The following is a 14,440-nucleotide window of genomic DNA, read 5'->3' as shown; positions in this document are numbered from 1 at the left end:
ATCCTGAAGAGGTCCAAGAGCTTGATGAACTTCTTTCTCGTTGAGATCCTCAGTTTTTTCTTACTAGTTATGATCTGAATGTAGCTCTGAAGAGTTTTGAAAATAAAAGTACTCCGGACCATGATGGAATTTTTTTTAAATTATCGGAAACTTGCCCCCGTTTCATTTTTTGCCAAGCTTTTGCGTTTTCCTAATCTGATTCTTTGGTTTGGGCATGTATCAACTTCTTCTAAAACAGGAATATTTACACCGAATCCAAAGCATGGAAAAAGCAAGTACCAGACATGCGATTCTTTTCGGCCTATTACTAAGGGATCTCAATTAAGTAAGATGTTAGAACTTAGAGTTAAATCTCTTTTTGTTTCGCTTGATTTCGGTTCGAATCAATTGGGGTTCACTAGGGATACGGGTTGTGATCATACAAATACTACTTTTTTTCAAATTTTAAATTTTTCATGGCTTAAAGGAGATCCGTTATATTGTTTATTAATATATATTAAAGGAGCTTTCGAGAATATTTCTCATGCATCTGCTCTACTTAGCTTACTAAAATATGGTTTACCACTTAACCTGGTTTAATGTTTTTCGTTAGTGGTATTCTGGACTTAAAGTTCTTATTGCCTCGGGATCTATAATTTCTGCTGATGAAGTAGTAGTTAGGAGGGGGGTTAGACAAGGGGGGGGGATATTATCGTCGTCTAATTTCAATTTGTGTCTAAAAGATTGTTTTGCTTCATTAAAAACCTCTCTGATTTACTTAGCAGTTGAAATTAGTTATTTTGCTTATGCTGATGACATTATTTTACTTAGTCGGTCGAAGACTGTGTTGATTGAAAATTTTAAGATTTTAGCGAATGAGTTGAAGAAAAAAGGTCTAGCAATTAACCTCGCAAAATGCCAGAATTTTGATATTAATGAACCTCATGGCTATCCTCCTCTTGATAGCGGTAATGATCGGATTTTTCATGCTTTGGACTCGGTGATATACCTAGGTGTCCCATATTCACAACCTTTGCCCTGGGGGCTCTGGGGGGTTTGTCATCCTTAAATAGATAATTTCCAGAACTTTCAACTACGCTGAACAAAATGGCTATCTCTAAACTGTGATTGAATGTGTTTGGGGAAATGCTGGGCGTGAGAGGGGGGTTAATTACTCTCCACTCACTTTTGACTATTAAAAAGGGCAATTTCAATTTCCAATAAAATGAGCCCTTTTTGAAATTTCTACAACAACTTTCTATATATGCCACCAGGGCATAACTTACAACCCTTGCACTGAGGGCTCCGATGGGGCTATCATCCTAAAAGACCTAATTTCCAGAACTTTCGACTACGTTGAACAAAATGGATATCTTAAAATTTTGATTGGCTGTGTTTGGGGGAAATGGAGGGTGTGAGAGGGGGGTTAGTTGCCCTTCAATCACTTTCGACTATTAAAAAGGGCTTTAGCCATTTCAATTTCCAATCGAATGAGCCCTTTTTGAAGTTTCTACGACGACGCGTTCTATAAAAAACTTATATGCCCCCAGGGCATAACTTACAACCCTTGCCCTGAGGACTGTGGGGGAGTGTCCTCCTCAAAAACATAATTTCTATTTGGAAATCAACAACTCTGAACAAAATGACTATCTAAAAATTTTGATTGGATGTGTTTGGGGAAAAGGTGGGCGAGAGAGGGGGGTTAGTTCTCCCTCAAATCACTTTAGACTATTAAAAAGGACACTAGACGTTTGAATTTCAAATCGATTGAGCCCTTTTTCAAGTTTCTACGACAAAGATTTCAATAAAAACTTATATGCCCCCAGGACATAACTTATAATCCTTGTCCTGAAGACTGTGGGGGGAGTGTCCTGCTTAAAGTTATAATTTCCTGAACTTTAAACTGCGTGGAACAAAATGTCTATCTCAAAATTTTGATTGGATGTGTTTGGGGAAATGGTGGGCATGGAAAGGGTGTTAGTTGCCTCCCAATTACTTTCGACTATTAAAACGGGCACTAGCCATTTCAATTTCTAACTGAATGAGCCCTTTTTGAAGTTTCTACGACAACGCGTTCTATAAAAACCTTATATGCCCCCAGGGCATAACTTACAACCCTTGCCCCGAGGGCTGTGAGGGGTTGTCATCCTCAAAGACCTAATTTACAGAACTTAAAACCACGTTGAATAAAATGGCTATTTCAAAAGTTTGATTGGATGTGTTTGGGGAAAAGGTGGGCGCGAGAGGGGGTTAGTTACCCTCCAATCAATTTCGACTATTAAAAAGGGCACTAGCCCTTTGAACTTGCAATCGAACGAGCCTTTTGGGAAGTTTCTACGACAACGCCTTCTATAAAAACCTTATATGCCCCCAGGGCATAACTTAAAACCCTTGCCCCGAGGGTTGTGGTGGAGTGTCCTCCTCAAAAACATATTTTCTATCTGGAAATCAACCACGCTGAACAAAATGGCCATCTAAAAATTTTGATTGGATGTGTTTGAGAAAATGATGGGCGTGGGGGGGGGGCTATTTGCCCTCCAATCACTTTCGACTATTAAAAAGGGTAGTCGCACTTTGAATATCAAATCGAATGATCCTTCTCTTAAGCTTTTAAATCAATGCCTTCTATAAAAACCTTAAGGGCCCCCAGGACTTAGCTTAAAACTTTTTTCTTGAGGGCTGTGGAAAAGTGTCCTCATCAAAAACGTAACTTCTATCATAAAATTATCTACGCTGAACAAAACTGCTTTCTCAAAATTTTGATTGGATGTGTTTCAGGAAATGGTGGGTGTGGAAGGGGTGTTAGTTGCCTTCCAATAACTTTCGACTATTAAAATGGGCACAAGCCACTCCAATTTCCAATTGAAAGAGTCTTTTTCGAAGTTTCTACGACAACTTCTTCGATACTAAGTGCCCTGCTCTAAAGGAAAAAAAATAATAAATAATACGTTGTGCCAACATCGTTCTTATATGCCCTCAGGGAATAACTTAAAACCCTTGTCCCGAGGGTTGTGGGGGAGTGTCCTTCTCAAAAACATATTTTCTATCAGGAAATCAACCACGCTGAACAAAATGACCATCAAAATAGTTTTATTGGCTTTGTTTTAGGGACCGATGGGCGTGGGGGGAAGGGGGCTTGTTCCCCTCCAAACGTTCTTAACTATTAGAAAGTGCTTTATCGGGTTGAATTTTTTATTGATGAAGCCTGCATTGAAGTTTCCACAACAAATCATTCTATAATAAAAGTATATGCTCCCGGGGCAAAACTTACAACCCTTGCCCTGAAGGCTTTGGGGAAGTGTCCTCCTCAAAAACGTAATTTCTATCTGGAAATCAACTACGCTGAACAAAATGGCTATCCAAAAATTTTGACTGGATGTGTTTCGGGAAATGGTGGGCGTGGAAGGGGTGTTAGTTGCCTTCCAATCACTTTCGACTATTAAAATGGGCAGAAGCCACCAATTTCGAATGTAATGAGCCATTTTTGAAGTTTTTACACCAACTTTTTCGATCCAAAGTCCCTGCTCTAAAGGAAAAAAATAATAAATGATATAGCGTGCCACAATTGTTATTATATGCCCTCAGGGCAAGACTTAAATCCCTTGCCCCGAGGGTTGTGGGGGGGTTTCCTCCTTAAAAATATATTTTTTATGTGGAAATCAACTACGCTGAATAAAATGGCTATCTAAAAATTTTGATTAGCGGTGCTCGAGGGAATGATGGGCGTGGGGGGGGGGCTAGTTGCCCTCCAATCACTTTCGAATATTAAAAAGGGCACTAGCCCTTTGAATTACTAATCGATTTCCAATCGGGCACTTCGATATGAAGTGCCCGGGTATGGAGAAAGAAAAATAAAAATAAAATAATAATACATTGTGCCCACATCGTTCTTTACTTAGGCAACGCTATCGCGCTGCCTATGATGACAGAACAACTTATGAACAGTATTAGAAACAGTTTTGCAAGGCTCTTAGAAAACTATAACACACGATATTATTCAAACACATACAAAATCCTTCTGCCTCTTTCATATTCATTTTGCGCTTTAGTCGCATCCATCAAAAATTGGCGTTCACATCAAAAACCACTAAACGACCTTTTTGTCTTAACCTATTCCTGCATCAGCTCTGTACCTAGAATCCGTTACCCAAAGCTGTGGGCCACTTTAAAAGATGGGGTACAATTTTGAACATCTCAAAAGTCGCATAAAATGAACACAGTTCTAATCATCTTTAATGCTTTTCTTTTAATAATATAAAGCAAGTTAAACCTCATTCATGTGCCATATTGCGACAAGACATTAAGTTCAAACATACAATAGTTTCCAACAAGTTAAACATAGTCCAGACATACCAACTGGCATAATTAAGAGTAGTGTTCACATATTCTGAATCATAAAACAACCAAAAACATGACGGTGATTGATGAGAAGTAAATAGAAAAACGGAAAATATGAGAGAATTAGCTAAAAAAATCATTACCTTGATCAATGGAATTATTCTAGGAATCTCAGATTTGCACATAAAATGGTTTTATGTATGTGAAAACTACATGTATCTTGTCTGCATCTACTCTACCTTGAATCTACACTCGACCTTTTTGAAGCTGTACTTGACGGTCAACTGCAGTTTCTATAAGTTTCTAATGCCTGGAACTATCATCCACTGCCAAAATACCGCATTCAGAACACATAAGCCCCTCACAGCACTGCCAAACATACATTTTGTGCTGACAAAACAACTAAGAAAACTATCAATTAAAGTTTTGCAAACTTTGTAGCAAAACTATAACACACGGTATCCGTCAACCACAAATATTATTCTTCAACTTCTTTCCTGTTCAATTTGGTACTTTAGTCGCATCCATAAAAAATTGATGTTCAAATCAAAAACCTCTAAACAACCTTTTTGTCTTAACCTGTCCCTGCGTTAGATCAGTGCATTAAATCCATTACCCCAAGCCGTGCGTTTTTTTAAAAGACTAAAAAATTTTGAACACATTTCACAAGTCACAACCAATGAACATATAGTTCCAATCAACTTAATAGTTTTTTTTATAGATTATATGAAGCAGTTTACACCCCCTTTATGCGTCATAATGCGGATAGATGGATTAGACATAGATAAGAATAGTGTTGAAATATACAAATTTTAAGTCAATCGAAAATATGACAGCGATTGATGAGCAGTTTTGGGAAAAACCAAGAAATATGAGAGAATTAGCTGAAAAAATCCTTTACCTTGATCAATGGAAGTATTCTAGGAAAGGCAAATATGCCTTAGGAAACGTTTGTTGTTTAGTTCTTTATAGAATGAGACTGAAACGACTTAAGAACGTAATAGTAAAGGCAATTTAAAGCTTATCTATCTTTAAAGAGTGTTTACGTTTAACTAAACGGTATGTTTAGTAGGTAAAATAAGCAGGAAGAGATTTGTCAGATTTCAATGTCAGATTTGCAGCAAAAACCTCGAAAGTTTAATAGCAAACTTGATTTAATTTAAAAATGGTTTTACGTGTGTGAGAACGACATTTTGGTCTCCAGCGTACCTTGAATTCACACTCGACTTTTTCGAAGTTGCAGTTGACAGTCAAAGCTGGACCCGATTCTTTAATATGTGCTTCAATATCTTCTTCAGTGAGGTCAGCAGTTTCAAAGCCGTAAGGACATATAATGGGAGTACGAGAGTGTTCTCCTCCATTATCCTAAAAACGAGAGAGTCTTTCAAGGGTGTTTTCGGATCTAAAAAACTGTGTATAGATTCCGAGAAAGTTGCCTATAAAATATCATGGATTTAAGAACGTTTGAATTTTTTTTCCTTTGCTACTGGAGACTTTATAACTAGCCGTTATATCACCGTAGGGTAAGATAAAACGTAAATTTTAACCAAATGATCTGTTACTAAATTAGAAACTTCCTGTTTATAAATCTTTGCGGTTAAAAATTAAAAAATTAAATTTGAAATTAAAAACTTTTTTTATTTTCTGTTTTTGAATTTAAACAGAAAAGTCTGAAAACGAATCTAATTTTTAACTATGTACAAACTTTCTTAGAAAAAAAACTACAATCTAAATAACAGACACAACAGGTTATTTTCATATAATGCAAGTATTTAGCATACTAGTGTAACCATTTAAGCCACTCAGCACTGTCAATAACTCAGGATTAACTCTAAAACAAGGTCAGTATTTGACTGACCTTAAACATATATAAGAATCCAAAATAATTTCATACGATCTAAAGAACATTTACAAAAATTTAAAAAATAATGAAGTCCATTTGATTAAGTTAGGTAATATTAAAGCCTATTCAGAAATAATAAATCTTATTTCAGTGAAGTTTAGATGCTCATATAAATGTTGTTTAGTCCATGTAAAACACTTTCTTGGTTTCCAAAAAAATAGAATAAAATAAATAAACAAACAAGTGAGTTTTACGAACATTACACGGAATTGGTGAGAAAATTCGTAAGTCAGTGTTAAAATTAACTTAGCGAGGATCAAGAACAAGAGATTGTGGGGGATTTTTTTTTTCGAAACATCAATTCTTTCCAAAAGTGACTAAGCTTTTACTAATAAATAAAAACCTTTAGGCAAATTATAATTGAAAGACAAAAGTTGGCCTCCAATATAAGCGATAATATATTTAATGATAACATATTTAAACAGTTAATGTGATTGGATATCATGCGGTCATAATCGAAGCCAACTTGGCTGTTTTTAAGGAAAACTATCAGAGAAAAATATGGGATTTAGGCCGAACAACAACAAAAAAGAATACAAAGAAGTTACCGAGGTTTCTTTTGACCCGCTTGCTGAGTTGCCAGTTGTCATAGTCTTTGTGTTCAAGTTTTTTGGTTCAGCTGTTAATAGAATGCCTTGATCTTCTACATTAGATATTTCTGGAACTGTGATGTCTAGAAAAATTTCAGAGGCAACAAATGGTTCATTCAAGTTTTTCCGTGGGCTTGCTGTTACACCGCAATTTCCTGAATCAGGTAGTATTTCAGCAGACGAATGAAGGGAAATATCGAGAGGGGCACGAGATTTCTGCAGTTTAATCGGTCCATCAGTGTTCACGGAGGAAAAACATCCAACCAGGTTTTGATTTTCTGCTGAAACATTAGCATCCTCGATTTCACTTTCCTCTGTACTTGCTGTTAAAACGGGATTAGTGGCCAGAGTTGCAGCAATGTTTTCGAGCTTTTCTTCTATTTTGTTTAATCGAGATACCGACTTCTCAAGAAGGTCCCTTTTAAACTGAAATATAAAAATAGCCCTTTAAGAAATCAATACAGGCTACATTACATTAAGAAAAAACCACCAACAAAAATAGATGCAAACAACATAACGTGTGATATCAATACAGAAAGTATTGTCTACTGTTGAATGTTTATTGTCTACTGTTACTGGTGATTGTCCACTGTTGACTTTCGAAATATTTGTTAGAAACCGGCACATATACTTATTTTTTAGAGAGGGGATGGGGATCAGAATCAAGTAAATTGATAATTTGATCAAGAACGGACAAAAACTCTTTTAGAGCGGCCCAGCCTCCTCCTCCCAACCTGCGTACGGGCCTGATTGAAAATTGACATTATTTTTGTTTTCAGTTTAAGAGAACGTTGGTACAAATTGTTTGAAACAGCTTTTCTTTTACATATTTCATAGCCCTCTAGAAGCAAAATAAATACTTACAGCTTATTGTAAGGATTTGCTAAAAATCCATTACAGCACCCGTTCAGTTTAGCCATTTAGCCAGCAGCTGTTAGCATAGAGTTAGATTGAAAATAAAAATTTCTGTCAAAAAAGTTTGATGTAGTTTTACTGTATTAGCTTGTTTTTTTTTTTATCTGTTGTATCAGTTAAATAATATAGGAACTTTTTACAAAACAAAATGTCTCATACATTTATTTCTTTGTTCATGGAAACTGGTCAATCCTTCTTCACAATAAACCCTATCTTAATATTTCTTTATCACATAAAAGCTTGAATTTTTTTTTAAATACAGAAAAAAACAGAAACTAAAAATTCTCGCTCTTTCTTGAGGCGCAAGCAATGATCAATTTCTGAGATGTATGTACATTTGCGAGAAATTGTTGAATATAGTATAGGATTTCGGTGGATGATCTTTGACTAAATGATAAACAAAATTTTTTGTTGGTTTTGAAAATGTCTGGTTTTTGTAACACACAAAGTGTCTTTGCGGAGAATTCTAGTACACTATTATATTCAAATAAAAATAGGAACCGTAATATACAAAATTATTGTTTGGTCTTACGATGATAATTCTCTGTAAAATACAAATGCAGAGAAAGCCTTCTACACTTCAAAAATAATAATTTTGACCCTGAACAAAAAGTGTATTTTGGCGCACAAAAAAATATGTTTTTCGGGCCAGACTTTGCGGATAACTTTAGTACACTATTTTATTCAAATAAAACCTGTAGCCGTAAAAAAAAGATTGGAGTAACTGCTTGATCAAAACAGAAGAAAAACTTTTTATTGAAGTTACGAGTAAGATACGTCTTATTGGAGGCTACGTAGAAGGTGTCAACAACATTTTAACTTGCTTCAACATATTACAAGTGCTTAATGTGAACAGTTGCGTGACTACTAGTTAGGAATATTTGCATACCAATATTGGAGCTCTGTAAGTCCTGATGTTTTTGTGGCTATTTTAGTGACAATAGGTCACTCACTATATAGTTATCGTCTCTTACTAGGTCGCTAGCTACCGCTGCAACCCGGATGAGATTCGCCATACTGATTATTTTATTATGCCACATAGAAGTAGAACCACGGCTGGTATCCCTACTAGATTTTCAGAGCTTCATATAAAGAGCTCTATTCCAGAGAGCATTCGGGTGGCTAAGCACCTCGGGTGATTTAATATTTATTCAAATTAAAAATTAATTTGAATTAATTATCACTAAATTAATTATAATTAAAAAAAAGATTTATTAGGAAAAAGTTCATAGTTTTTAATCATGTATTTATTTTTACCGTTCCTATTATTATTATTCTGTTAGGATGGCGGGTGAGAGATTGGTTATGGTTTAATTTTGGTTATGCAATTTATTAATTTTTTATTTACTTTAATTTTTTGTTAGTTAGATTAATTATTGTTTTAAAAAAAATGTAGGAGCCTCGTATGTAGCCGCCTCGTCATAAGAACTTTTTTGTATTTTTTTTTTGGAGTGATTGGGAGTAATTTAGTTTTTATGTTTTTGTTTGAAAAAATTAAAAAATTGAACTGAATTGAATAGATGAGTCATTTTTTTCAGAATACTTTAACACGTTTAACTCGATCCAGCCATTTATTCTGTGCATTTAATTTACATTTTTAAGCAAAAAAAGAAAACAAAATAAAGATTTTAGTCAAGGTCTTTATAAGACCCCCAAGAAGCTTATTAAAGCCCTTTTTATCTTATTAATTAAAAAAACTTTGTCCACAAAATAAGTTTTTCAAAAAAAAGTAAAGAACTCCATTAAACCAAAAATGAACAAAAATAGAATCAAATTATGTACCAAGCATACAACTACCACAAATCAGTATCAATAAATACATGAAATCCAAAACAAACAGAAATTAAAATAAGTCAAACTCAAAACGAGTAGAAATTAATATGAGTAGGGTTCTAAACCCCATGCGTTCTAAAAGCTAGAATATAATTTGTATTTAACTGAAAAAAATTCAAATGAGTTTAGTGAAAACAAATGTGTATGGTCAGTTTAATGAACAAAAAACGAATCAAATAATCTACCAAGCATACAACTACCACAAATCAATATCAATAAATAAATGAAACCCAAAACAAACAGAAATTATAATATGTCAAAGTCAAAACGAGCAGAAATTAACCTGAGCAGGGTTCTAAAACATATGCTTTCTAAAAGCCAGAATATAATTTGTACTTTATTCAATTTTTTTTTATTTTTTCACTTTTATAACAAATTATATTCTGGCTTTTAGAAAGCATAGTGTTTAGAACCCTATTCAGATTCAGTCTTGGTTACATCATGTGTTGGTTATGACTGGGCCTGAGTTTAAAAAAAATCGAAATTAAATTAAATAAAAATATATTTTCAAATATGACTGGGGGACGGGGTAATTTTCCTCAGGGAGTATCCTTAATGGGGTTGGAGAATTTTCCAAGAGAAAACTCCTAAACCTATAGATAATAGCCTAAGCAATTAAAGTATTTCTGAAGGATACATGGTCTTTGGACTCATCAAATTATTAATGTCTAAACTTTTATAGCCGAAGAACGCGCCAAATCTAATGAACTAGCTTTGCTTATTTTTTGTACCGTAGTAATTTAGACGAAAATGTAGCATTTCCCTTGAAAATTTTGAATGAAAACTCTATGAATGCGGAATAAAAACACAATTGAAAAATTAAAATGAAAAAGAAAAAATTAATACCGTTTTTGACACATTTTCTTGACTAAATATAAATACATGCATTTGGGGGGCGTGTAATAATACTTTAAGCTCAAAAGATAACTAACTTACAATAATAATTCTTCTCATGTTAAAAATTACCTTATTAGCAGTCATGTTAAAATTACTGGGAATTACAAAGTTGAATCGGAGCTCTTAAGCAGGGATGTAGCCCCAACATTTTATTGGGGGGGGGGGCAGAGGGATCTCCATCCGAAAAGTCAAGGGCATGGGCTATAGAATAATTTTTTCTCCAAATCATTGCCCGCCTGAAACAACGCCACTGCTTTCAAGGTTATTTTTAGAAATAGAATTAATTAAGAATAAATTTGTTTGGCCATAGAATAAGATTTTGAGCTCTTAGTGTCAAACGTTTTCAGTAAAGAACTGAAAAAAAGTTCAAATGAATTTGCTGAAAAAATATGCATTGTCAGTTTAATGTACATATGATGATATTTATTCCATAAAATCTTAAATAATTTTTGATTTCTTAAGGTTATAAAAGTGAAAACATTAAAAAAAAATTTTTGAATGCCAATTATATTCTGAGTTTTAGAAAGCATATGGTTTAGAACTTTACTCAGATTAATTTCTGCTCGTTTTGAGTTTGACTGATTTTAATTTCTGTTTGTTTTGGGTTTCATTTGTTTATTGATACTGATTTGTGGTAGTTGTATGCTTGGTAGATTCTTTGATTCTATTTTGTTCATTAAACTGACCATACACATTTTTTCACTAACTTCATTTGAATTTTTTTCAGTAAAATACAAATTATATTCTAGCTTTTAGAGCGCATGGGGTTTAGAACCCTACTCAGATTAATTTCTGCTTGTTTTGAGTTTGACTTATTTTGATTTCTGTTTGTTTTGGGTTTCATTTGTTTATTGATACTGGTTTGTGGTAGTTGTAGGCTTGGTACATAAATTGATTCTATTTTTGTTCATTTTTGGTTTAATGGAGTTCTTTACTTTTTTTTGAAAAACTTATTTTGTGGACAAAGTTTTTTAAAATTAATTTATGTTCGTTTTCTATTGGCATAGTCTTTTTCAGGGAGAAAGACAAAGCCTCTTCTAAACATAAACAACCATCCCTTCCATAAAAACCTTAAATACTCCCTGGGCATAACTTACAATCCTAGCCCCTTATCTGTGGGGTTTGTTTCAACCCCAAAAGCCAGGTTATATGATATTTAGACTATTTTGAATAGAATGGCTATCTCAAAATTTTTATTAGATGTATTTTCTATAGATATGACGATACTTATTCCTTAAAATCTTAAATGATTTTTGTTTTGTGAAGTTATAAAAATAAAAACATTTAAAAAGAATTTTTATCAATAAAGTAATAATTATATTCTGGCTTTTAGAAAGAATACGGTTAAGCATTAGCCCCTGTTTGCATTCTGTTTTGTATTAACTTTCCGTCGAAGACTCGAAAGCCATTCTAATCCTTTCATCCTAGGACATGCTGATATCTGATATCTAATATCAGCTGATATCTAAATAAGCCATAAATTTTTAATTAGTAAAACAAAAGTAAGTTTTAAAATCATAATTAACATATTTATTTCTGAATTTTTCTAGTACAGCCATATCTAATATCATGTTTATCTAATATATGTTCGTTTTTTATTCATTCTGGTAAATAAGAGAAAAAAATAATAAATAATAAAATTTAAATGAAATAAATTGAAAATTAAAGCACACTAATTAAAATCAATATTTGAATTCCTTGATCCTTCCTAGTTCCTTGATCCGAGTTTTTATGTCAACAACAAAAAGATCAGAAAAATGTTTGAAAGACAATTCTTTTACAACTAAAGAAAAATTCATTTTATTCTGTTATAAAACTTGAATTATTGATCTATAATGAAATCTCTCCAGTCAACTTCTAGTTCACAGACAGCTAACATTGATATAATATATTGATAGGCCAAAATGTCATACTCAAATGTAAGTATTTCTATCTTTACTATTTATTACGACGCACATATGAAATTACTGATGAATTGTGTCACGCTTCTCTCTAGTTTTCAGCTAAATAACACAGGGGCGGATACACAACTTTTTTAGGGGGGGGGGGGCGCAAAATATGTTGATCCGATAGAAATTTTTTTAGGGGGGGGGGCGCAAAATAGGTTGATCCGATAAACTTGCGTTATGAGCAAGTTTAATTGACGCAAACCTGAGTTAATTAAGTAAATTACACTACTTTAGACTACGCAAGCGGGGAAGCAGCCCCCTCGCCCTACCCCCTGGATCCACCACTGAAATAGCCTTTCTCCAGACTATTACTTACTTAACTCCCATCCGGCCAGGTTGGCCGATTCTAGGGTTCTCCTCTAAGTATCATTTCAGTATTTTCGGGATGGCTCCCTGTTTATTGCAGTTCCTGTTGTTCATTGGCTGTGTTGGTCCCAGAGGGCTTGATCGGCAGTGATTTGCATTGTAGCTAGATGAATTCTTAAAAATATGAATTTTTTGTTGTCGAAGTTGTAACAATGCTCTGAATAACGGAAATTAAAACCTTGTAATTTATCGGCTTTCTCTCTTTAGGGACCCACTAGGGTATAGAAAAAACAAACAAATATCTTGTCTTGTTTAAAAAAAAAAAAAAAAAAAAAAAAAAAAAAAAAAAAAAATCTGTTTTTCGTTCATTTTCCCGTTGAAGACTCAATAATAAATAAAAATACTTGGCCAAAAATATCAAAAAGTTTGAAATTGTTTGAAATTTTGGTCAGCATTTGGAGTCGTCTAGGATGCGTTTTATTTATTGTTGTTGTTTTGTATTGTAATGTTTTCTCTTGTTTGGAAGTGCAGAAACGACCAAGTTATATTTATATTTTTGTTGTCGAAGTTGTAACAATGCTCTGAAAAACAGAAATTAAAACCTTGTAATTTATCGGCTTTCTCTCTTTAGGGACCAACTAGGGTATAGAAATAAAAAAAAAACACCTTGACATAAACTGTTTTTGAGGAATCGAGAGAAATTCTTGGACTATCGCAATCATAATAGGTTTCTACTAATATGGAGTCACACGACTCTCACAAACACGCAGTCAAACACCACAGTAGAAAACTACTCATCAAAACCTAAACATGCAAGGTAGCCCATAAAAGAGCATATTCGAGGAGCCACCAACAACTAGGTCAGCATTCTCCGTTACCAAAATGTACTGGAAATTCAAACTCAAAGTTCCAAATTGATATACCCAGTCATTCATGAGTTTTGCCCTTTTGAAGACCCGTAAACACATAACATAATTTGATTTAGTTCAGTACTCTTCTCAACATTCACTGAAAGGCTCACAAATGGCTATCTCTAAACTTTGATTGAATGTGTTTGGGGAAATGGTGGGGGGTCAATAGCTCTTCACTCGCTTTCGACTATTAAAAAGGACAATTGAAATTTCCAAACAAATGATCCCTTTTTGAAATTTTTACAACAACTTTCTATATAAACCTTTATGCCCCCAGGGAATGTTTTACAACCCTTGCATTGAGGACTGAGTTATCATCCTATAAGACCTAATTTCCAGAACTTTCGACTACGTTGAACAAAATGCATATCTCAAAATTTTGATTGGATGTGTTTGGGGAAATGGTGAGTGTGAGAGGGGGTTAGTTGCCCTTCGATTAATTTCGAGTATTACAAAGGGCACTATCCCTTTGAATTTTAAATTGAATGAGCCCTTTTAGATATTTTTACAACATCGCTTTCTATAAAAACCTTACATGCTCCCAGGGAATAACTTAAAACACTTGCCCTGAGGGTTGTGGGGGGGGGAGATGGGTTGTCATCCTTAAAGACCTGATTTCCGAAACTTTCAACTACGTTGAATAAAATGGCTATCTAAAAATTTTTATAGGATGTGTTTGGGAAAAAGGTGGATGTGAGAGGGGGGTTAGTTGCCATCAAATCACTTTCGACTATTAGAAAAGGCACTAGCCCTTTGAATTTCCAATCGAATGAGCCCTTTTTCAAGTTTCTACGACAAAGATTGCAATAAAAACCTAAT

General features: G+C 34.0%; 1 protein-coding gene across 1 annotated transcript in view; it reads right to left on the bottom strand.

Moving 5' to 3' along the window:
- Window positions 1-14,440, bottom strand: part of LOC148948042 (uncharacterized) — a 38,356-nt gene that overhangs the window by 5,632 nt on the left and 18,284 nt on the right. Inside the window, exons 6-7 of the mRNA XM_089096071.1 lie at window positions 6,769-7,236; window positions 5,527-5,682 (exon numbers count right to left, since the gene is read on the bottom strand). Of these exons, the coding sequence (XP_088952197.1) occupies window positions 5,527-5,682; window positions 6,769-7,236 (624 nt within the window). The remainder of the gene's footprint in view (window positions 1-5,526; window positions 5,683-6,768; window positions 7,237-14,440) is intronic.

This window comes from Artemia sp. Qi Xiang Cuo, chromosome 10 (assembly GCF_049724085.1).
Source record: "Artemia sp. Qi Xiang Cuo chromosome 10, ASM4972408v1, whole genome shotgun sequence".
In the NCBI taxonomy this organism is placed as follows: domain Eukaryota; kingdom Metazoa; phylum Arthropoda; class Branchiopoda; order Anostraca; family Artemiidae; genus Artemia; species Artemia sp. Qi Xiang Cuo.
The sequence above is the reverse complement of the archived record's forward strand: the minus strand, read 5'-3'. Positions and strand labels throughout refer to the sequence as shown.